At 44.1% G+C, this 25,820-nt stretch overlaps 1 protein-coding gene across 1 annotated transcript in view; it reads right to left on the bottom strand.

Moving 5' to 3' along the window:
- Positions 1-19,342: 19,342 nt before the first annotated feature.
- SLC22A17 (solute carrier family 22 member 17) overlaps positions 19,343-25,820 on the bottom strand; it is a 73,786-nt gene continuing 67,308 nt past the window's right edge. Inside the window, exon 10 of the mRNA XM_069238190.1 lies at positions 19,343-22,129. Coding sequence (XP_069094291.1) covers positions 21,841-22,129 — 289 coding nt within the window. The 3' untranslated portion in view covers positions 19,343-21,840. The remainder of the gene's footprint in view (positions 22,130-25,820) is intronic.

Below are 25,820 nucleotides of genomic sequence, written 5' to 3'. Positions count from 1 at the left end.
TGAATCTGGTAAGTAGTTCCTGGCTGGAGATGGTTCATGACCAGAAAATGCACAAGATTCTTCTTAGGTTACTGGTGTGGAAGGCTGACAATTCAGTGATGTCGCTTTTCATCATCTGCCAGCATTGTGATCCATACAAGAATATGGACAGAACGCAACACTGGTAAAGCCTCAGTTTGGAGCTGGTGCTGTAATGAGATGGCCTCAACACATTGTTTAGCATCCTGAAGGCATTCCCGTCCTTGTTTAGTCTGTTGCCTTGTTTAGTCTGCCTTTCCTTCATGTCTGATAGTACTGCCTAGATTGGTGAACTCTTCGGTCATGCTTGGTCTTCTCCATCCACCTTGATTGATGAAGGTTTTGGAATATTGAGTGGCATGCTTCTCATTTCTCTGTGCTGATCTTCAGGTCCACTTACTGTGCGTAGATGTTGAGGCGAGAAGTCTTTTCCTGCATATACTCGTGTGTGAGAGAGCAAGGCTAGGTTATCCACATACTCAAGGTCCTGCAGTGTAGAGAATAAGGTCGATCTGATGGCTTCTGGCTTGGTCGTCAGCTGTGCATTGCATCACCTAGTCGATGACTAGGCTGAAAAGCAACACTGACTACATATCCCTCTCTCACACAGTCTTGACTTCAAACCTATACTCTCCCAACTTACATCGTCTGATGACGAGAACTATCTGCTGAGGTATGCCATAGGCTCTCAGTATACACTAGAGGTTGTCACGATGGATAATGTTAAAGCCTTTCTCAAAATCAATGAAGTCTCCGCCTCTCCATGCACTGCTCTATGATGTTTCATATAGTAAAAATCTGATCAACACACCCACTGCCCTTGTGGAACCCAGCCTGATCTTTTCTTAACTACCTGTCCACGGCATTATAAATGTGCTGTAAAATGAATTTCATCACGATTTTACTTGGGTGAGGGTGACAGAGTACCCAGTCTGGCAGATGTGTTTGTGGGGAATGAGTGCACCTGACTGGCAAATGTGTTCTTTCATGTAGTTGTAAGGGAATGAAGTACCCCTATCATGCAAATGGGGTGGGGGAGTTAATGAGAATACTGGATTTGGCAGATGTGTTCGCAGGGGAATGCAATACCCAATTTTGCTGCTGTGTTAGGAGGGGAACGAGAACATCCAATGTTATGCATATGAGAGGGAAATGGGAGTGACCTTGGTTATTCTTCGTGTGGGGGGAATCTGAGTACCCTCCATGCTATGCAAATGTATGCATTGATTATAATTAGAGAAGTTTGTGGCAGGCTGACCTTTAAGAATTATTAGCAAGTGTTGATCATTACTTAGGATGGCGGCTGTGGGTGTATTAGTGAACATGGAAAGATAGTAGTGTGGCTGGAATGAGTTGCAGAATAACAACGTGGTTTAGTGGCTGGGTATGTTGGTGTTTAGGCATGTGGTTTAGGTTGTCATTTGTAGTCCAGTTGATGGTTGTGCGAAAATTATGCCCTTGTAAAGGAGGAGGCTATGTTACATCTGGAATTGTGTTGTTCTTACAAGGCAAGGGATGTGTTATATCTATGGCCTTTGTCTATGTTACTGTTCAGCCTATATGAGTGATGATGTGTAAATGGAACGTTGGGTGTGGAATGGTGCATGTGTGAGGCGGTTGGGGTCTGGAAACTGAGCAGAGACGTCCTAGCTCCTGGTGAGATGTCCTGTTGATTGGTTGACTTTTATATAATTCTTCCATCGGAGTGTAGGGAACTGCGGAATAAAGAAGCATCCTACATGATCTGGTGATTCCTACCTCTTGACTTAAACATATTTGAATTATAACGCTTATGCATGAGTTAAATGGCTTATGGCAGCAAGGTTGCCTTATGCAAATTCCATGTAGTTGTAAATCCAATCACTTGAACATCCAAGTCAGATCTGACCTTTGTGAGTAGGGTCCTGTGAGTAGTGGTACAGACCTGGGCTTCTAGGTGCTATAGGTGTGGGCTGGAGAGGTGGATGACACAACATTGTTTTTATAGAAGTCATTTTTATTATTGAAGAAAGATATGATTGTCACTTAGGTGTCTAAAAAAACAATTATGTTCAGCATTGATTTGGAGGAGAGGGAACTCAGGGTCAGTGATACAGGCCTGCAAATTACCATATTTTGTTTTGATGCAGCCAGTTTTATCTGTCTCTTTATAGACTTCTAGTATTATCTCCACATTTTTTGCATAGGTGGGCTTGTCCCTCCACGGTTGCTTTTAAAGAAATGGCAGCAAGGTTTGACTGCGCTTCTGAAGTAATCACAGAGTATGTATATGTGTATATTCACGTATCTCAGGTAAATACATAGCTAATCTATAAATCCAGGCAGAGATGACCCCTCTAACTTTGTGATTTGTGTCTTCACTGCTGAAAGACTTAAAAACTGTATTGTCGTGTTGACTAGTCTCCAGCACAACCATATTTTGTTCCCCCGTGAAAACTGGAACTTCGGTGGTGGAGATGGGAGAGGTAAATTTTGTGGCTTTTAATGAAGTGTTTCGGTTCACAGTGGTTTTCACCTTTGCAGTTGGCCATTACAGGCTACAACTGACTGATGTTTGACCATTTACGCGCTTAGATAAACGATGCACTCTGGCAGTCCTGAACAGGTCCCCTGTGGAATGTTCTTTCAGTGATGCACCCTAGTACCAGTAATTACTTTTGCTCCCTGTGGTGATGGAGCAGAATGCAATATGATTTTCTTCTCCAAATTTGAAGACAAAGAGATCACATTTTTTCAAAATGGTGGACTTCAGTCTCTCTAATTTCTGGGCTATTTCTATTTCCTTCTTTTCACATTCAAAGGATTTGTCCTTGTCTCGTTTCATATGCACAACCATACGCGAGGTTGACAACAGTCAAGTCTTATTTTTAGCTTCTCTCCTTAAGAAAAGTTGGTATAAGATACAGTTTTCTGCTTCCTAGGGGATTTCATGGTTGGGTCATGCACTAGATAACATTCCTCGTCCCTATGATGGATCTCTTTCCCCAAGTCTGAAATCACTGGAAGGTTAGGTTTCCTCGCCTGTAAAATTAGTCATTTATGAGTAGTATGTTTTGAGGGATTCTGGGTGGTCTGATTAAGTTTTTTAAATAACGCTTCATACCCCAGGTGAGATCTTAAACCTCTCCAATTTACAGCAAACCTACAATTTTGTAGAGCACCGTGTATGCATGCTGGCTAGTTTTACCCTCTCTCCACCCCTTTGAGAATGGCTGTGGAGGTAATGATAAACGATGTGTACAAACATAGGACACTATTTCAGCAGTGTGCTTGCAGCACAATAGGAGAGTGGAGGAATTCAGGCCCATGTTTAAGAAAAGTGGCGCTGCGTATAATGCAGCACCACTTTTCTTGCGCCACTTAGTGCCCCCCTAATGCCACCATGTGTGCTCCGTGTTAAACATACGGTGCAGCATGGTGCAGGTTAGGGACAATAGCGTCAAACATTTTGACGCTATTGTTGTTTTTTGCAGGATTAGCCCCAAACATTTTGGAGCTAATCCTGCAAAGTACATAGGGGCCCATTGAAAACAATGGTGTGCCTCCTCACTCTGTGCTGGCATTCAAAATAGCCACCAAAAATGGCGCAGTGGAATCTCATAAATTCTGTGGTGACATTTTTGTGGTTCAGCTAACTGGGGAACACCCCCCTTGCATACATTAGGCCTGGTGTAGGCATAATGTGGGGCAAGGGGCAACAAAGTGGCAACACAATAAAGTGCCATTTAAAGCACTGAAAAAATACTTGTTAATATTACCAAATTAATAGTGGTCAATAGTTCGCTCTTTTTGCCCTCTGCAGGGCTGAAGGCTGGTTTGGCCCTGACCAGATTCAGATGTGAAAACTGCAGATTACAATACTTGTCCGCAATGAGAGTTAACTCACTGAGATCTCTTGCTGGTCTTCCTAAGAGCAGGACACCAGTAAGGATGTAGGAGAGGGTCGGACAGTATCATTGCTGGGTTACCCATTAAAGGACAACTATTGTCTCCATGATACGATAAGATAGACCCAATCTGAGCAGATAGGAAATGCGTAATTACAGCTATTTCTAGCACCAAAATAGGTTTTACTGTCAATCTGGAGGACAGACTATGTGACAATGTTCAAAGTTATGGTCACAAAGGGGATAGTCCTAGCTGAGATTGGTGAAGTACTTAAGACAAATGGCCTCATTACGAGGCTGGCAGGTCGACCGTCGGCACTCCAGCCCCATGGAGAGGAGACCATCATGGAGTTAGCGGTCTCCCCGCCATGAAAAGGCTGGCATAAACTGGACTTGTGATAAGCGCAGCGGGGCTGAACTCAGCGCCGCCATGGCCGAGCAAGACTCCGATCCTGTCAGTGGCAGCAGTACCCTGGCGGTCTGACCCCCAGGGTTGTAATATGGCAGTCGGACCACCTGGAGTGCGGCGGTCCGACCACCACTGCGAGGCTGGTGGTCTTAAGACTGCTGGCCTCACAAAGAGGCCCAAAGATTATTTTTAGCACAGGTTGTGAAGCCAAGTACTAACCTATGTAAGCTTGGACGACTGGTGTGTTAACTTGTTGTAAGAAGTAGAGTGGGCTCTGATTTTTGGATCAAGAACTCTGAACTGGGAAGTAGACGACAGGGCATGCTGTCACATGTATGCACAATGAGTGTTCTAAGTAGGACGGCGTGGCTTAATGAGGAGACGGGGGTTAGTTAGGTGGCTAATTGGGGATCAGGGGTTGGTTTCAGAGATTTAAGTTTATAACAACACTGTGTGACTGATATTTGGAGGTATATGGAACCTGATCAACGGTCTCAACCAAATTGCATACTTGTGGCTCACTACATAATTGGACTTTGTCTCTAATGGAAACAACAAAATGCAGAGCGTCATTGATTTAAAGCACAACTGTAAGGATGCCTGAAATTCTTTTGAAGATAACTGTTGTAATGGGCTTGTTGCGTGTCAACTCTCCCTGTTGCCATTGTGTCCAGCAGAATCCCAGCAACAAGAGGGTTCTGTGAAGTGCGAGGGTGACAGTTGGAGGAAAGTTAGGGGCAGGCGAGGGAGCTTCTTGTCAGTGGCTGGTATTAAATAAGTATACCATTAATGCTTAAGGTTTGTGAGTGAAACATTTACTACTATTACATTACCATAGATCTATATGATGCAGAATCTAGAGGACAGCAAGGAACAGTATATATTTGGGCCCATATTTATACTTTTTGCCGCAAAACTGCACAAACACAGTTTTACGGCAAAAAGTAGCACCTGCTTGAATCATTCCAAAGCGCAAGGCAGGTGCCACATTTATGGAATGCCGCAAGCCGGCCATCAGGTTGGGCTAGCGTCAGAAAAAATTACATTAGCCAGGGGGCGGGTGGCGGTACAGGTGCCTCAAAAAATGATGTTAGGCTGGTTAGAGGCAAAAAAAACATACCGCTAACCAGCCTAGCATCATTTCCTGATGCAAAACCATCCATACCACATGACTCCTGTCTTTTAAAAGACAGGAGTCATGCCCACCTCCAAAATGGCCAGCGCAAGGGACCAGGGTCCCCTGGTCATGGCCATTGCACCCAGTGCCATGAAAGGGGACCCATGTCAGGGCCCCCAATGGCACTTCAATTTTTTTAGAAAATACTTAGCTATACTTAACCTACCTACCTGGGATGGGGTCCACCATCCTCTGGTGTCCCTCTGGTCTGGGTGTGGGTGTTCCTGGGGCTTGGGGTGGGCACCTATGGGCCCATTCCAAGGTGGTTCACAGGTCCCCTAACGCCTGGTCTGACTCAGGCGTTAAATAAGGGTGCAAAGCAAGCTTTGCACCATTATTTAGCCCCTCCTCCCACCCGTGAGTAATTTTAGCACAGGGATTAAATATGGAGGTATGGGGTTAGCACAATTTTTTAGATAGGAACGCCTACCTTGCATTTCATTGACGCAAGGTAGGTGCACACATCTAAAAAATGGTGCTAACTCCAATATTTTGACGCTAGATGTGTCTAGCCTCAAAATATAAATATGGAGTTTAGTGTGCGCCAAACTTGCGTAAAAAAATGACGCAAATTCGGTGAAAACATAGTATAAATATGCCCCTAAATACTATTCAAATAACTACTTACATTTTCATAGAAGATACAATTATGGACCAATTAAGAATAGCCCGGAGGAAGTCAGGGTCATAGTTGACCAGACAAAACACGCGTTGGCTAGATCATCTGTGTAATGAGCTTAAAAAGGGGGATTGTTGTACACAAGACTGTGGGTGGGACAGTTTTTGAATGCAAGTGCTCGCACTCCGTGAAATTAAATTTGTAACAAGGTAGTAATATCCGGTTTCAATGTTGTATATTTTTCTTTCAAAATTAATAGATTTTAAGAGCAGATCTCTACCTGCCTCTCTTATTGGAATGCGACTGCTGAGTAAATCCATCTCTTTTCCTAATAAAGGAGAACTTTCTCCGCATTACTGCTATCAAGGACAGTTTTCCCATAGTCCAAAATGTCCATGAAAATCATTGTTGTTATGTCTTTTAGACTGACAGTTCACAACAAGAGGTCTGTTGTTCCGTTTCTGAGACAGCTCCTGCATCCCTCCTCAATCCTCCTTTTCACTTCCTTAGGATAACCTCTGCATAACATTTCTGGTATCAGTCTTAGGTATGCAAAGTTTCTGAAGTTACAATCTCTTCTGCATACTAACGGGCATATTTAAGAAAAGTGGCGCTGCACACAGTGCAGCACCACTTTTCTTGCGCTCCTTATCACCCCCCTAAAGCCACCGTGGGAGCGCTGTATTTAAAATGTGGCGCACCATGGTGGTAGTTAGTGGTCTAGTGTCAGAATTAGTGACGCTAGTCCGGAGCTTTGCAGGATTAGCATAAAAAATTCTGACTCTAATCCTGCACATCACCCAGGGGCCCATTGTAACCAATGGAAGCCTCCTTTTAAGGCCTGCTCTGAGCAGGCGTTAAAAGTGCTGAAAAAAATGTTGCAAGGAAATCCTTTAGATTTCCTTGCGACATTTTTTTGGCCCCCCTACCAGGGGAACGCCCCTTTGCATACACTATGCCTGGTGCAGGCATAATGTAGCACAAAGGGTTACATGCATGCATTGTGCCACTTTGTAAATATGGCACAGTGTTTTCGGCCTACGTTAGCGTAGAAAAATTACACTAATGTGGCATTTGAATGGTGCTAGAGGCTCTTAAATATGCCCCCAAGGGTCTTGCGAACTACATCAGAACTTATTGATAATTTTGTCCACTCACCAGGGAGTTGTTAAAGTAGGCCTGATTTCTGTCTGTGGCAATGTTTGAACCAGTATGTCCGGATGGTCAGCCCTCTGAAAGAATGAGATACTTATTAAGTGCAAACTTACACCACTGAGGCAGATTGATACTGGGAGAATGGGAGGGGAAAAGAAACCCCCTTTTGAAGGCAAATCATATTTTAGTGAGCTAAGTCCTACCTACATTCAACATTGATCAGTTCTTCAAAATACTTGCATTCATTTTGTTGGACATGCTTCTTCACATGCATCTTCCTTGGCTTGGTTGCTTTTCACCAGCAGGCATTGCCTTGGTATACTACACCATCTTGTTCATGTTGACTTATTCTTGTTTGCAGTTTCGAGTAAGTGCTTTCTTATTACACCAAGGTGGAACCATTCAAAGCACAGCTAGGTGTTATGCACTGTTGACTCACTGTATATATTTATGTGCAGAGTACCATCCTCCCTGTAAAATTTCATGTCCAAGGTGTTTGCCATTTTAATTCTCACTTTCTGCACAAGTCTTAAATTGATTCATTTTTTTAATTATTCAACGTGAATTACAGATTATGCAGCATATGTAACCCCAATGTTCTTCTGACCCCTTTTTACAGTTCACTTGGATTTGTTATGATCAAGGGCAACAAGATGACCATTTACCCATTTATAGATGTGGGCATTACAATGTTTCATTGAAATTTAAGATGAACTATCCTTCGTTTACACCTGTAAATACTCACAATGAGACCTCAGTTGGTATGAAGGCTAGTACACAAGTGGCAACAGAATTTTTAACTACTACAAATATATCTGTAGAGGTATCAACACAATCTTTATCCATTGTTAAAATCTCACATATAAAAAGGATGGTAACTTAATTTTAGATATAAAACTATAGGCCAGATTTATGGAAAAGTGGCGCAGCGCAATGCTATGCTAAAATTGGCAGGGCTGTGCTGCATTACTTTAGAAACGCAGGGATGCGCCGTATTTAAGTGAATACAATTCACCCCCGTGTTGTCCCCTGCTCTGACGCTAAATTTAGCTGCCAGTACCAACGCAGGCATCTTTGCACCATCGTTGAAATCTTTGTTGCTTTATATATGAAACATTACCTTTCATTTCAATCAAATGTATACTGCTGCTCAGAACACCATTCATAAAGGGCTTTTTTCAGCTTGCACTTAGAAAATAAACGGCACTGAAGTCCCTGTTTTTCCTTTCTTTATCTGAGAGCTATGCCTCTGAAGTTTTGTTTTCCCTTTGTCAGGATTCGTTTTTAAGAAATCTTTACATCTCCGTATGGAAGCTACCAATTGCTACTTCAACCATTGAGCCTCTTTCAAGCTTTCACCCTCTCTACTCATTCTCTTCTGTTTCCTTGACAACCCACACACATTTATAGGACTTACATCATGAAAATTCCATTTCAAAATAGCCCACAGTAAGACCTTGTGGGCTTCTCGAACGAACGTAAGAGGCACATTCAAAACACTGGATATTCGGTATATACTGAACTAATAATAATCTAAATATTCCTGTGCTCTGCATGTATTTTATATTCTAATAACATTTAGAACAGTGAAAAATATGTCATTTGCATTCCAAAATTAATATACCATGTTAGTAGCACACAATAGTCAGTAATATATTGAAACAACATGGCAAAATGTATGTTATCCCTTTTATGGACCATATTGTCTTGTGTGCGATGCCTTTATTAGGGAGGGCGGTCAGGATGATGCAGAGGAAGAAGAACCATGATCCGAAAGTCCACCTGCAGGAGATGAAGATGTTGGAAATCTCTTTCCTGACTGCTCTCCAAATTCTCTCTTCTTCCCAAGCCTCACTGAATTCCAGTCCCCAACCAAGGCCATTCATTTGGCCCTACAAGGTTGTCTCATAGGTTCTCATTATGCTAAAGAGGCTACTGGATTTGAGCGGTAGGATCACATGGATTGCGGGTACTAAGGACACTTCCACACCAGGTCACACCTGTCGGCCTAGTCACGGTTTTCCGGCTAACTAGCAGCGCCTCATCTCTGGCCAAGATGATTGTGGCAACCGAGCACATGGCAAGATAGACTCCTCAGGGAATCGTGGTTAATTAGATCACATCCCTTTCTCTCAGTTACCAAAAGTCTCGCCCAAGCAGAGACAACAGAGGCAGAATAAAGTTCAATAAGCATTTACTGAAATAATTGCATCATAGATAAAAGAGTAGGTATAGCAATAACTAGGATGATAAAAACACAATAAAAGCAAGCATGTGACTAGAAGTGTAAAACACAAAAACAGTCCTACCATACTGTCAAAAAGGGATGGATCTATAATCCTCTGGCCTATGAATACAGCACACTAAAGCTAATCTGCTCTTCGGGGTTCCCACTGGGAGAACATCATCCCTCATACCTGGAGAAGAGGCTTGTAGTCTAGGAAGACATTGTCCCCATATAGATCCAGGGGTTCAGCCATCTAAGCAGGTAGCTGTAGTGAAGCAATCAGCATACAGTTGTGGTCATCTGGCTGGAATCTCCCTCTAATGTGTTTGGGACAAAAGGGTGTTTCTATAATAAAACAGCTGGCATTCTAAGAAATAGTCCCCGTGTATGACTGTGTGTTTTCTGTGAATGTTGAAGACACACCATACCACGTTTGTCGGCAATCCTATCTGACTGTAGCCTTGGAAAGAGCACAGTCTCTACTAAGAACGCAATGCTTTCCTAAGAAAAAGGGCAATGCGATAGAAATAATAAAAATAACACAAAGGAGGCTCCTGATAGAAAATAAGAAGGTGAAAGTGCACAGCTGCACGCATAGGTGGCTAGAATAACGTGTATAAAATATGGCTAAAATAGCTACTCAATAGGGTAAGCCAGTGTTCCATCCATTGAAGTTGAGACACTTGCGTAATTGGGTCCCGCCCACACGTTTTGCTGGTTTACCTCTCTCCTGAAGAAGTCTGCTTGGAATGCCTTGTGCTTATCGTATTCTCACTACTCCAGTCTCTGGGAAGGTGACACCCACTCCTGAGGATAACACCCTCTTTGACCAGGACTCTCCATAGATTCATCAATTGTGCACGAGTACTGCAAGAACCGGTTCCTGGATGTCTCTGGTCCTTTTTTTCACCTTTGGGCAAACCCAGATGAGGTTGATCTGTCTCTATGACCAACAAGCCTTTGTGTTTGTTGGTGATACCCATTCTGCCATTCTTTTGTGCATAAAGTACAAAACACTGATCTGTCTTGGAAAGTCTTTATCGAAGACAATAAAGTTTTGACTTTCAGCTTCATGAATGAGACTCAGTCCTCAGTATAATCTGTTTCACAAGCTGTGTATTTTCGTCCCACTGGTAATCATTGTAGGATGAGGGAGTGCTTGTCTGACTCTCAAGGAGGTCACTCCTTCACCACTCCTTCTGTAAGCATAGGACTAATTCTTTGGAATGCTGACCTTCTTCCCATGCAGAAGTGGAGCCTTCAAAGGGGTCTCCAACTGAGGCTTCAAGCAACTGGCCCTCCCACTTCGAATAACCCCTCTCTGCTCCTATTCCAGGCTTCCCCATGGGGTAAGAGGATATGTTATCCATGGTGGTCCATCACTTTAGACATATAGGTTCGGCACAGTTTCTGGGTGACATGTAAACGTTTTTGGCTCCTTACCTCCTATGGGCACTTTTGTGGACTAGCATGTCTCAAAAAGCATGTCTCAAAAATGAACAGGAATAGCACCACTGTTCCATCTCCCTTCCAGAGAAGTTCTAAGTACCCTTTTTTCGGTTAAGGAAATAAAGAAAAGGCCCTCAGGCTGTTCACAATTTCCGAGCCCGCAGCTAAGCTTCATGGTGATCTATTAGCACTGAAGGATGAAGGTTATCAACTTTTAATGGGACTTGCTTATATCAAGTGACTAGATGGTAAGGCCAACCAATGTTTGTAAAGTCTGACTGGCGAGACCAGATGTGGCACTTTCACTGCCTATGGTTTGGTGCTTTACCCGTTCGTGCTTCATTAAGTTCTCAAGGCAATGGTGGATCCCCTGCAGTGTCTGAGTATGAGTTTAATTATTTACTTGGAAATAATCCTTTTGATGACCATGTCTTCTTGCCCATTTGGACCTGGAAATTTCTCTCTGGCAATATTTTATAAATTCCCCTGCATTCCCTGTCCTGTGACTGATTTTCTGGGTTCATGGGCTCTGGGTTCTTGCATCATGAAACCTTCCCCAGAGAAAGTTGCTTTGATCAAATGGGAAATGATGGAGACACTCTCATCAGCTTGAGTAATTATCACTGAGTCCCGAGCTTTCAGCAGCACATCAAAGAAAAAAAAACATTGGCAATATTGTTGACTACAGAGGAGAATAAAAGCATAGATTTAGTTTGAGAATTGCATAATCTTCTTTTACCTTTTCTAACACTCACTATTCTACTGAACTTAGAATGTGCAGCCCAAGGAACGTGAACATGTTATAACCAATACATTTATGGGGTCCCAATTATCTAACAGCCTAAAGCAGTGGTTCTTAACTCTCTGGCTTCCGTGAACGCCCCCTGAACACTACTGGAAGCAGGGTACCCTTGCCTAAGCAATCCCTAGGATTTGAACCTCAAAGCAATATGAAAAAAACTGAAACTAGGTTTGTCGAAAATACACAAATTCTGACACAACAACCCTCCGAGCAACCCATTGTTATTTAACACCATAGAGACCTCGTGTTCCCAGTTGGTCTTTTAATCCAAAGAGCTGTTCTTTGGTAATCACAACCTCGCTTTCAATTGTAATGGTAAAATCATCACAGTTTCATTCTTGGGTGCAGCAATACATTTTGTTTGTGACAACATAACCAACATGTGCTTCGTCGTACATGAGTGTGCACCTACAACTTCATCAGGGCTACAAAAAAACAGGTAAAGTACCTTCAATAAAACTACTCCAAACTAAATGATACACCTTACACCAATTATGGCATGTGGCGTGAGAAAGATCGCTTCAATGTGAGTCAATCTACATGTAATGAAAGGCAAGGGAACCCCCAGAAGTGGACAGAGGACCAGTGCCCAAGTGTAAGGAAACAAAAATAAGATAGATATATTTGACAGACTCTAAAAAAAAATCATAGATATAAGGCTACCACCAACTACTGTTAATGAGCAAGATAGTGTGTAATATTAAGAGAAAGGTGTATTTGAGCACACCATATCCAGCACCACTGCTGTGGACCACAAATCAGGTCTTGCATAAATTGAATCCAATTACGAGACATAACAGCTTGCACCAAGGAATCCTAGTTCTGGAAGAAGGAAAACTGATTTAAGCAAGTTCCTAACTCAGAAATTAGAAATGCATAGGTTTATAACCCAGTCGCACTGGTCATAATATTCTTCATTTGGTCGTTGCTATAATCCAGTCGCATATATATATATATATATATATATATATATATATATATATATATATATATATTTAATATATCAACCCGTAGGGAAAATATATGTTAAGGGTATATATGTTAAGGGTACAATTACTCGTTCCTAATTACAACGTAGTCTCCGAAGTTAAAATTTGCATAAAATTCTGCTTCCTTATAAGCGTAATTCAGTATGTGAAATGTCATAACACAGTCCACTGATGCACATAACACGTAACATGTCCCGCCATTGGACGCCACACGTATCAGTAAAACCGACTGATATAATGCGAAGCCATACGTGGGAACATCCACGCTTCATCATATCTAAGTCCCGGTAAACGCCGTAGTTCCCTACGAGTCAGAAATGGCCCCACAATACGTACCGTGATAACCAGAATCTGTCTGCACAAAATAGTCAACAGTATCTCTCCCCATCTCTGAAGATGGCGTACAACTAACATCATAGTCGGTACATAAGAGCACACCCCAGCGTCTCTTCCCATCGGTAGACTACGATAACTAAATACGTCTTAGCACAATAACTGCAAAGTTGATCCAATAATACTCACGGAATTTAATAGATTTCAGGTAGTACCGGGGAGTATCCCGACACGCCGCGTGCTCACTGGCGTCAACACGTATCAGTAAAACGGATCCCATCATACTCTAGAGCAGGGCCGGCTTTTGGGCTGTGCGAGCGGTACGACCGCACCGGGCCCCCACCTCAAGGGGGGCGCTGTGTTTAGCAATAACTTTGAAACTTGCCATTTAAAAGCATCTGCGGAAAAGTTCCTTGTGCGTTTAGCTTTCAAGAAACAATTAAAATGACAGGATACCTCTTGTGGTTAATGATCCTGCTAGAGAGAGAGATGGGAGTTTTGCCTAGTGGCAGCTTTGACTCAACATAAAGTAGCATAGAGGGTTAATATGCCTGCTGCAAAAAACAGAACTATGGGGCATATTTAAGAAAAGTGGCGCTGCACACAGTGCAGCGCCACTTTTCCTGCACCCCTTAGCGCCCCCCTAATGCCACCATGTGTGCGTCATTTTCAAAATATGGTGCACCATGGCAGTACTTAGGGGACTAGCGTCAGAATTTTTTATGCTTGTCCGGCGCTTTGCAGGATTAGCATAGAAAATGTTGACACTAATCTTGCAAAACACCCAGAGGCCCATTGTAACCAATGGAACCCTCCTTTTAATGCGTGCTGTGAGCAGGTGTTAAAATTGCCGGATATAAATGATGCAAAGAAATCGAACAGATTTCTTTGCGTCATTTTTTTGGTCCCCCCTAACGTGGGGATGCCCCCTTTGCATACATTATGCCTGGCGCAGGCATAACGTAGCGCAAAGGGTTACAAAGTGGTGCAAGGCATGCATTGCGCCTCTTTGTAAATATGGCAGTGTTTAGGCTTTCTAACGCCAGTGTAAAAAAATGACACTAATGTGGCGTTAGAATGGCACTAGGGGCTTTTAAGTATGTCCCTCTGGCAGTGCTTAATTTGTGCTTGTTGTTTCTGGTACATAGCACCAGCACTTATTTTTGAGGGCCGGCGCTTATTTTTCTGCCTCAAGCATTTATTGCAAGAAAAAGACACATATGGGAAAGACGGAGGAAGAGAAAAACGAAAAAGTGTCACAATGGGAAAAAGCAGAAATCCACAAGAGGGAGCTGGAGGGGCACGGAGTGCCTATAAATGGATTGAAGAGGCCCGAGATGGCTTCATGATTATGCTGCTTCTGTATTCCGTGCTAACACATTCAATTGCAGCAGCCGCGTGTTTAAGAGGAGGGCTTTGGGCACTGGCATTTTTCTATTTACAAATTAAGCACTGCCCTATGGGGCATATTTGAAAAAAGTGGCGCTGCACACAGTGCTGCACCACTTTTCTTGAGCCCTTTAGCACCCCCACCCAACACCACCATGTGTGTGTCATATTTAAAATACGGCGCACCATGGCAGTAGTTAGGGGACTAGCTTCAGAATTTTTTATGCTAGTCCGGCGCTTTGCAGGATTAGCATAAAAAATGTTGGTGCCAATCCTGCAAAGCACCCAGAGGCCCATTGTAACCAATGGAAGCCACTTTTTAATGCCTGCTCTGAGCAGGCGTTAAAAGTGGTGGAAAAAAAAGGACGCAAAGAAATCATACATTATGCCTGGCGCAGCCATAATGTAGCGCAAACGCTTACAAAGTGGCATTGCCTGAATTGTGTCAGTTTGTAAAATTGGCGCAGCTTTTTTGGCCTTCTAATGCCACATTAGCTTTAAAAAAAAGTACACATGTGGTGTTAGAATGGCACTCGGGGCTCTTAAATATGCCCCTTTGGGGCATATTTGGAAAAAGTGACGCTGCACACAGTGCTGCACCAGTTTTCTTGCGCCCCTTAGCGCTCCCCTAACGCCACCATGTGTGCGCTGTCTTTAAAATACGGCGCAACATGGCGGTAGTTAGGGGACTAGTATCAGAATTTTTTACGCTAGTCCGGCGCTTTTCAGGATTTGTGTAAAACATGTTGATGCTAATCCTGCAAAGCACCCAGAGGCCCATTGTAACCAACAGACACCTCCTTTTAATGCCTGCTCTGAGCAGGCTTTAAAAGTGTGGGAAAAAAATGATGCAAAGAAATACGTCAGATTTCTTTGCGCCATTTTTTTGGCCCTCCCTAACGGAGGAATGCCACCTTTGCATACATTATGCCTGGCGCAGGCACAATGTAGCGCAAAGGGATACAAAGTGGCACAATGCATGCATTGCACCACTTTGTAAATATGGCACAGCGTTTCTGGCCTTTTAACACCACATTAGCGTAAAAAAAATGAAGCTAATTTGGTGTTAGAATGGCGCCAGGGGTTCTTAATTATGCCCTTATATCTTATGTGGCTAGCTGAGTGGTTTAGTAAAGCCAGCCTTTACAAGTGCTTCAAGCACATGAATGTATGTGAAAGGGGAGCGATGGAGAGCTGAGGCGCACATTATGCGGGTACAACCGAGGAGGTCATGGGGTGGAGGGGCGTGACAATAAACTGTCGCACAGGGCGCCACCAGTCCGGCCCTGCTCTAGAGTAAACCCCTTGATCCTCCATATCTCCCGCGATCGCTGTCAGTAGCAACGGGAGGAGGAACTGTGGGTGCAGAAGTCGGAAAACACTTTTCAAACAGAGAGCTTACTGTTCCTTAATAAAATGTGATGATGAGACGGGATCATGCAGTGGTATAGCAGGAGGAGGCCAAGAAGGCAGAGTAACAAAGGGAGAGCACGCGTAATGGCAATCCTTGAGTTTGTCTCTTATGAAAGCATGAATGGCTCCTAAACGTTGATTCTATCTGCCTCCTCTGCAGGAGTGCTTGTGTGAAGCACTTATGTCACTCATAATATCAGTCTGCCCAGCGACCATCTTGCACAATATCCAAGTCTGAAGTAGACTTTACTTAAGCAGGATGTAGCAAAACAGCTCTCACAGTGAAGAAAAACAATAAACACACATACAATCTCTGCGGTGCCATTTTTCGTAGACGTCGCAAGATGTATTCCTCCTCCTTTCACTTTCAGCTGGAACGTAGACACAAATCCAGAAAGTGAAGTCCCGGCGCATACAGAAAGGGCATCTGCACTTCTCCACAGATAAATGAACTGAAACCGGCCTCCACAGAAAATGTCTTATTCTATAAAGAACATTGTACATAGCAGTGTCACCAATTCCAGACATAGGCTAGAAGATGCCGAAACCTGTACGTCAGGATTCCCCGGGAAAAGGTGAAAGAACGTTAGTGCCTTGCCTAAGAGCCAACAGCACCCAGGAGCTTGCCTCGTGAAAAACAGGACTTTTTCTGGGAGGTTGACTTTTTTAGCCCTCCTAGGAGAGAAGCTGAAAAATAAGGCCTTTAGGGCTTAAAAAGGCATGTTTAGGGACACGTGTCGCCTCAGTGATTAGGACAGGGATGAGGAGAGGGTAATGAAGTTTATAAACAAATCGGTTCACAAGAATATTCTCATGGGCATACCCAGATTACAACGGCTTGACAGCACATGTATCCAATCAGGAATTCTGTTCTTCCCAGCTCCCTGCCCTCACTACTTCCTGTACTCACTCTAGGCACACGGCCTGCACGCAGGAGCCAGATCTATCATTAAGGATTTTTATACTTTCACTGATTCGTCATTAGGGGAGGGGTTGCAGGCTAGAAAACAGGTAGAAAAGTCTGTTTGGTCTCAAAAGAATTCTACTTTGAAATCAGATTTTAAGTTACAGTTCTGAAAATGTCATTTTTAGGAAGCTGTCATTTTCTTGCCCTAACCATTTGGAGCCTGTGTCCTGGGTCACATGATTGTGAATAGCTGGTGGTTAGCCTTTGTGTATTACTCCCAGTGAGACAAAAAATGACTAGATGTGGGGAGGGTGGGCCTTCATGTAAGGTAAAGAGGGACAGAGCTGTTTCCTGCACCACTTAACATTACAAAGGAGAAGCCTCCACCACACTCACAAAGAACTTCACACCAGTCCTTTGTCACCTAGACCTCTGGGAACCTGGGCAAAGGAAGAAGGAAATTCCTGAGCAAGATAGATGCTGGGGTGGTGGTACTCTATAAGTTTCTGCCATTTCACAGGCTGGCACCAGGTATACATACTGAACCCTCAGACCACTCTTCACTTCACCCCTGGACCTGCAGAGAACCCCCAGAAGGCCTGTCTTGTACTTCAGACGACTGCCCTGCTGCGTGAGGCCTGCTTTGTACCTCACAGGGTTGCCCTGCTGAATAAGGCCTGCCTTGCTGCTTAACTCCAGGAGTACCAGAGTGACTTCAAGAGCTAATTGGCTGGCCTCCTGTTCTGAGCTACATGCACACAAGATCCAATAACCTTGAAATCGCACCTGGACCATGTCTGAAGTAAGTCATCTGCTACAAGGGGTGCCCACCAGTCCTGGACCCTTGGACGTGGTGCAAAGGTGCCCCAATAGCCAAAAACAAAGGTTGAGATTCTGAGACTTTTGCTACTAAAAAGTGGCCTGGGAACCAACAGGAGACTGGGACCTACCTGCTTGACAATCTGCCCAAGGTGCATTGACAGTCAGCTTGACTTTGTGGCAGCTCCCACTGTGTTCTCTACGGCAGCAAATCCTGTTCAGCTGCTCCTCTACAAAAGGGTATCCAGCCTTGTGGAACCCTCATCGGCTCCGGCCTGTAGTTTAGTCCTGCTGGAGATTTTAGACTCCCAAAACAGTGACAAAGTCCAAATATAGAAATCTTCACCAAAATTGGTCCAGTGGCTCCTTGATGACAACGCCTCCTCCTTAGACACCGCCAGCTGCCTTGCCCGACTGAACTTTACCTTCGCAGACATTTTTCTTTAAAAAAATCTTTTAAGTCCGAAGGTAAGCCGAGGCAGGACCCAATCCACTTCTTGTATTAAAACCACGCTCTATTGTGGTTGAACATAACTTTTGAATTTGTCCTGGTATCGCGTGACTAGATGCCCACGGTTTGTGTTTTGATCCTTAAGGCACTTGTTTTCACAAAAAAAATACATTCATAACTCTGGTTCTAATTGGAATTTTGTCATTCTGGTGTCAAATTATTTATTACATTTTTCTCTATTTTTACAAAGTAGTATGGGATTTTTCTTGCGTGGCGATTCACTTTATTGCTGGTTGTGTGCTGCATAAATACCTTACCCAGTGCCTCTAAGATAAGCCTGCCTGCATTTGTGCCAAGGTACCAGAGAGTTAAGCACAGGTTAATTTAGTGACTTTTGTGGTTCACCCAGACAAGGACTCTGGTTGCTGCTTGAGAATGCTCCTCCCCCCCCCCCATTAAAATCAAAAGCCCAATATCTAGCAGGAACAGGGATGAAGCACTATTATTTGTCTACAGAACAGATGACACCACTGGATGCACCGTTTTGTGCCTTCTCTGATTTTGCAATAGGTGTCAAATGGGTCAGTATGTGTTAAAATCACAGAGAGATTATAAATGTACATCACACTGTCTTGGGTGGTAATACCACACAGATTAAACATTGACTGTATAAAGGTTGAAACTTACTTTTGAAGGATGGCCATAGGTGGAGACCACAAAGAAATCTAAAAGTGATGGTTGTGTAGGACGCTGGGTGAGACTATAGTGCTTAAAACAGTCTGGACTGAAGTTCTGTTGGTTAAATGAGTGTTGGAAGAGCATGCAAATGAAAAGCAAGTTTTCTGGGGGAAACCACAGGAGTTAGAATATGGCAATCATATGACCAGTCAATGAAGTAGTTTGCAGAGGCTGGCGTATAGGGTCCTGATGAGAACACAGAGGGGTTAAAAAGTGACTGGCGGGCACGGCCTTTGGTCAGATAACAGAAGGGGTCCAGCATTATAATAAATCTACAACAGGGGTGAGATCATGGGGAGGGAGTAGAATGTGACTTGAGTGCAGGGCTTTTGTGAAACCACAGAGGGGTTTGAAGTGCAAAACTTGCAGCCACTGGTTAAAAACCCAGTGATATTCAGGACTCTTCATAAAACCAGGGATAGGCATATAAAAGTACTGTGCTGAAATGATATGGGTTTGAAAGTGAGTGGATAACAAGTCCGGAAAGAGACAGTAGAAAAGGTTAAATTGCTAAGATCTTTTGAAAAAACGCATTAAAATATACAATGTTTTTCTTGTTTCCAGTTTTATCCACTTTATTTGGTGTTCAAACAGCACTTCACTGCAAACAGAAGCTATTCCAGCATACCCCAGGCACGCAGCCCGCACAAGTATTCTGTCCTGGACTGACCTAAGCATTCGTACATTATCAAAGGCTTCTAGACGGTGGTGAAAGATGGAGATGGGGTCCATTTTATTTCCAGGCACTGAGGATAAAGTGTAACATGGATTCTTGATCCCTCACCTGTGATGGCCGAAGATTTAACAGACATGTCTTGAAGTAGCTATCCATTGTTCTGTCCTTAACAGTCACTAAATTAATGTTGCACCCTAACTGTGGCTATCCTTTGCGAGAGTCCAGGATACTCACACTCACTATTTAATAACCAACACATATTTGTTACTTTCTAATTGTGTTATACAAGTAGGTGCCAATGTCATTACCGAATATGGGCCCAGTAACCCATTTCTGATCAGAAAGCTCTACTTGGCTTGCACCGGGATCTGCACCTCAGATGGCAGTTTTATCAACAAAGAATGAGATTGAGGAGGTTTTGGGAAAGTCCATGGTGACCTTCCTATCATTGCCCAAATGCCCTGCTCACCATGAACCTTTAATCATTCTCTGCTTCCTGGCAAGACACAGTGATATAACAAATTACCTCCCCAATCCCACACACTGCCTCCAAGTTGGAAAAGAATGAGGGTTAGAGTCCAATCAAATGAGTGGTCCAGTCATCCAAGGAAGGTTCAGTGGCTCTCGAGTGCCAGGTTCTTTCCTCATTATTTACCAAATATCAGTGGTGTTCTTTGTTAGACCATTAATGGAACTTCAGGATCCTCAAACGATGCACACCAAGATCTTTTTCCCTTTGGGTATTTTCCTTTCTTTGCAAGCATGAACAGCAGTCACAGGTGTCTATGTGAAATCTTACCTTCGGTTTGTAGACCGCCTCTAAATATTTAATGTGTGCAAGTATCTTCATCATCACCAGTTTATTACCACTTGGAAGCTGTACTGCACCCTCATTCTCAGTATCCGTAGATGCCTGCGCCGCTCGACTGCCCCTTATGGTCAGCTCATGCTACTGCTGCTGGGCCTTCTTTCACTCTCTTTGGCAAGATATGCCTACGTGACCCACTATCGCTGATGTGCAGCCAGGACCCCAACAGTCTTATTTTAGGTAGGTTGTCTATGATAAAGTGCATAATTAGAGGTCGGCACTGGTAGAAGTGTGGGGACACTTACCATGTGAGAATCCCAGAACGTCTATGGTAAAGCAGGTCTCTATGACCCGGATCCCGGATTCACTGCTGTGTGACGAGTCGAAAAGTATGCTAAGGCGAAAGTTGGTTTGGCACATTAGGACGCTTTGATGTGCTGTACATGTGATCTGAATCTCATTCACTTCGGGTGTATGAGTAAATTGCCGAACCCAGACCTCAAAGCCAAGCAGAGCTCAAAAGGCAGGTTTGAAAATGTCCCTAAGTGACCTCATCAATCTGTACCGTTTACCAAACTCAGGTAAGACAAAGGGTAGAGGAGGTAGTTCAGCAAAAGTCACCAGCTTCCTCTAAGGCCAGGACAACCAAAATGGGTAGCACATGCCTGGTGTCATGGACAGGACCCTTAAAGCCTGGTATCCTGGAGTAACAATTATTACTGTAGTTTGACATTTCTGTAGTACACAATTTTTCTTGTAGTGAGTTCCAGGACACCCCCATCTAATCTAGACTAACACTAAAATGCAGAGCCTATGAACAGGGATTGGGGCCTTTGGATCTACTTAAAAGATAGGGATGGAGATGCATCAACTGTCCTCAATAGACATTGACATATAATCTACTCCAGTATTGTATTAGTCTGTGTAAATATTTTGCTCAGTAGTGTGTATGTTGTCTACAGCCTTCTCTGCAATAACCCTTGCTGTGGTATTCCCTAAGCTGAGACTTGAAGCATTGTGTTGTGTAATAACCCCATCCCTGAGATATCCCAAAAAACTGCTTTGTAAGTAATGTAAGGTACGTTTTTGCTCACAACATTCCTTAATCTAGCTCCAGTTCCAACAACTGGAAAGAGGTTGCTTGTTCATCAGTTGTTCCTAGTAGAAGAGTAACGCCATCCCTTGCGCAGACGGGTGCCGTCTGCCACTCTGTCTCAGATGGCAGGATTGGGTCCATCTCACCATGCCTGTTAGTCGAGTGGCTCCATCTTCCAGCCTAGCAAAGTTGATTGCTACCTATTATAGTGTCTCTCATGGTAGAGAGCCACAAGTTACAATGCCTCAGATGTTGTGTGGGATACATCCTATGATGCTATCACTGTAATTCACATATTCAGATGGTTGCCAATTCCCTTTCAGAGTCCATAACACAGTGATTTTGGGTCCATCTCACCATACCTGATAACTGAGTGCCATCCATCACCATGACCACATGCATGGATGTGCGCTCCACATTGAGGGATTGATCCCTCTCACTTTGCATGATAATTTAGTACACTGCCCATTGCCAAAACTCACATAGCTGGGTTGGGTGTTGACAGCAGTGGCACATTGTCTTGAAGGCGGCGGTTGTGGCCTCTAAGCAGTGAGGGCCGGCGGTAACCCTCACCATCTGGCAAAGTCTCAGGTAAGGGCTTGCGCTTGCTCTCAGGAAGCAGCATGATGCTGAGGATACACAGGATGGCTAGCGAGGCCAAGATCACATGTTGCAGGAAGTAGCCATGCTGGTTGTGCAGGTCCAGAAGTGGGGAGCTCAGCTTCCCCAGCCAGGCAAGGGCGAGGATAAGGCCCAGGCAGCGCCCCCTAGGACATGAAAGAACATTCACAAGATCATCAAGGACAGAAATCAGACAAGGTAAAAATTAAAGAATGCAATAATAAAGATGCAAATAAATCAGGGTGCCCAAGAACCAGGATAGTAAGAATGGACAAAAAGAAATCCACTACAATCAGAAAAAAACAACCCCAGGAAGAACATAATGCAGGATTTGCTGGACTAACAACATGGAGTACAGAAATCAGGAGTAGGATTCAAGTACAAAAAGAGACAATGGAGAAATAAGGTAATCAGAGGCCTGGAAGTATGAAACAACTGTCAAGTACATGAAGGAATTCTAGGGATTTAGGCCCGTATTTATACTCCGTTTGCGCCGAATTTGCGTTGTTTTTTTCGACGCAAATTCGACGCAAAACCAACGCCAACTAACGCCATATTTATACTATGGCGTTAGACGCTTCGGGCGCCAAAGTGCCCGGAGTGTGCGTCATTTTTTAGCCTGAACCCCTTCCTTGCGTTAATGAGATGCAAGGGAGGCGTTCCCGTCTTAAAAAATGACTCCCAGGCCTTTACGTGGTATTTAGGCCCGTATTTATACTCCGTTTGCGCCGAATTTGCGTTGTTTTTTTCGACGCAAATTCGACGCAAAACCAACGGCAACTAACGCCATATTTATACTATGGCGTTAGACGCTTCGGGCGCCAAAGTGCCCGGAGTGTGCGTCATTTTTTAGCGTGAACCCCTTCCTTGCGTTAATGAGATGCAAGGGAGGCGTTCCCGTCTTAAAAAATGACTCCCAGGCCTTTACGTGGTATTTATACTCCCGGGCAAAAATGACGCCCGGGAGTGGGCGTGGCCAAAAACGGCGCATTTGCGCCGCTTTTTAACGCCTGGGTCAGGGATGGCGTTAAGGGACAAGTGGGCTCAAAATGAGCCCACAGTGCCCTCCCCTGCCGCCAGGGACCCCCCCTGCCACCCCTGCCCACCCCAGGAGGACACCCAAGGATGGAGGGACCCACCCCAGGGACATTCCGGTAAGTTCAGGTAAGTATTATTTTTTATATTTTTGTTTTATTTTTTGGGTGGCATAGGGGGGCCTGATTTGTGCCCCCCTACATGCCACTATGCCCAATGACCATGCCCAGGGGACATAAGTCCCCTGGGCATGGCCATTGGGCAAGGGGGCATGACTCCTATCTTTACAATGATAGGAGTCATGTTGATGGGGGATGGGCGTCGGAAAAAAATGGCGCAAGTCGGGTTACGACGATTTTTTCGACGTAACCTGACTTGCCCCATTTTAAGACGCCCATACGCCATTTTCCCCCTACGCCGGCGCTGTCTGGTGTACGTGTTTTTTTTCCACGCACACCAGGCAGCGCCGGTCCGCTTGCGCCGGCTAACGCCATTCCATAAATACGGCGCCCGCATGGCGCTTCAGAATGGCGTTAGACGGCGCAAAATTTTTTGACGCTAAACTGCGTTAGCGCAGTTTAGCGTCAAAAAGTATAAATATGGGCCTTATACTCCCGGGCAAAAATGACGCCCGGGAGTGGGCGTGGCCAAAAACGGCGCATTTGCGCCGCTTTTTAACGCCTGGGTCAGGGATGGCGTTAAGGGACAAGTGGGCTCAAAATGAGCCCACAGTGCCCTCCCCTGCCCCCAGGGACCCCCCCTGCCACCCCTGCCCACCCCAGGAGGACACCCAAGGATGGAGGGACCCACCCCAGGGACATTCCGGTAAGTTCAGGTAAGTATTATTTTTTATATTTTTGTTTTATTTTTTGGGTGGCATAGGGGGGCCTGATTTGTGCCCCCCTACATGCCACTATGCCCAATGACCATGCCCAGGGGACATAAGTCCCCTGGGCATGGCCATTGGGCAAGGGGGCATGACTCCTATCTTTACAATGATAGGAGTCATGTTGATGGGGGATGGGCGTCGAAAAAAAATGGCGCAAGTCGGGTTACGACTATTTTTTCGACGTAACCTGACTTGCCCCATTTTAAGACGCCCATACGCCATTTTCCCCCTACCCCGGCGCTGTCTGGTGTACGTGGTTTTTTTCCACGCACACCAGGCAGCGCCGGTCCGCTTGCGCCGGCTAACGCCATTCCATAAATACGGCGCCCGCATGGCGCTTCAGAATGGCGTTAGACGGCGCAAAATTTTTTGACGCTAAACTGCGTTAGCGCAGTTTAGCGTCAAAAAGTATAAATATGGGCCTTAATAAGCAGAGGACTGAAAACAGAGAGCACAAGGATCATGAAGTGAAGGGCTCAGGGAATGCAGGACTCAGGAAGCGTAGTAACCAGAAGATGGACCAGGACCTATACAAAATTGATGGCTGAATTCTGGACACAAAATTTCAACATGTAGGGACTAGAGACAATTTTAAGTGTGGTCAGACATCATGGAACTTGAACTCGGTGAGTACTGACATCAAATCAACCATGGACAACAGAAGCATATTGTAGTGTTGTAAAAAAGTATTTTACAGATGTGCTTATATTTACAGAAGAAAGTATTGTAAAGCTTATAGAAAGAGGTTCCATTATTGAGCCACTGTAGTTGTTGGTTCTATGAATGTTGAGAGTACGGTTTTTGGCGGTCAGCGTTTGAGACGTGGTTGAGGACCTGCCTGTGAGTAAAACAGGTGACATATGTTTGAATCTGTTCTATCCAAATAAAGATTTTTCTGCTGGCTTTGATTTATATTGCTTAATTCACGTGGTGACGAGTGGCTGGTCACCTAAAAAATGGCGACTCACAAGGTGCAAAAGATAAAGCCTTACAGTTGATCATGCTGGTTTAAGGCCTGGTGTACGCATACACGGAGGATCAGCGAAGGAGTGCTCCTTGCGGCGCGTACAGTGGACACTTTCGCAATGCCGGAGGTAACCGGTGAGACACTACCATTTTGGTTCTTCTGGGGCAACTGACATCGTTGTAAGCAGTGGAACACATCTGCGCTTCACACAGGTGTACTGAATACGGTGCACCCAACTATCTGTAATAAACGAAGTAGTTGCTTCACAACAACTTCCAACGACTATTTAAAAAAAAAACTAATGGTAAGTATATCGATGTATGGCCACCATTTAAGAGGCGTAAAGGCAGCCATCTTAGACAGTCTCCTGATACTTACAGGTTGACAGTGAAAAAGATTACTGTAGAGATATATGCAATGCTGTACATAATTACAAGATTATTTATTAATTATTTATATACAAATTTTATTATTTACATGAAAGAATTAATTTACAGTACCACACATGGAAAACCAGGTCCTTATCTACGTAAAGGATGTTTCATGACCAGCGTGCCACATCAAAACTATTTAGTTTACTTCAATGGTGTCGAGCACACCTCATCCACATACAGTGTGTCAAGGATCAATAACAGTGACACGCACGCCATCATTCTCAGCAGTGTTTGTATATATTATGTGCACAACATGTTTTAAACTATAGACTCTAGAAAACAATACAACAGTGTTTCAAATCTTGCGTATTAATTGCTGCATTGGCTGCCATATAATGTTTCGATTATCTGTGCTACTCGCAAAAGAAATAGAAACAGCAGTTTACTTACAACATTTCTACTATAGTTTATAGTGTTTTGTATTAGCCCATAGAGTGGTTGTTTTTGCAAGCTACGAAGCTTTAATACAAGTTCCGTGATGCAATCTGTATCTCCACCGTCACCATTTTTGG

Source organism: Pleurodeles waltl, chromosome 6 (genome assembly GCF_031143425.1).
Source record: "Pleurodeles waltl isolate 20211129_DDA chromosome 6, aPleWal1.hap1.20221129, whole genome shotgun sequence".
Classification (NCBI taxonomy): domain Eukaryota; kingdom Metazoa; phylum Chordata; class Amphibia; order Caudata; family Salamandridae; genus Pleurodeles; species Pleurodeles waltl.
The sequence above is the reverse complement of the archived record's forward strand: the minus strand, read 5'-3'. Positions and strand labels throughout refer to the sequence as shown.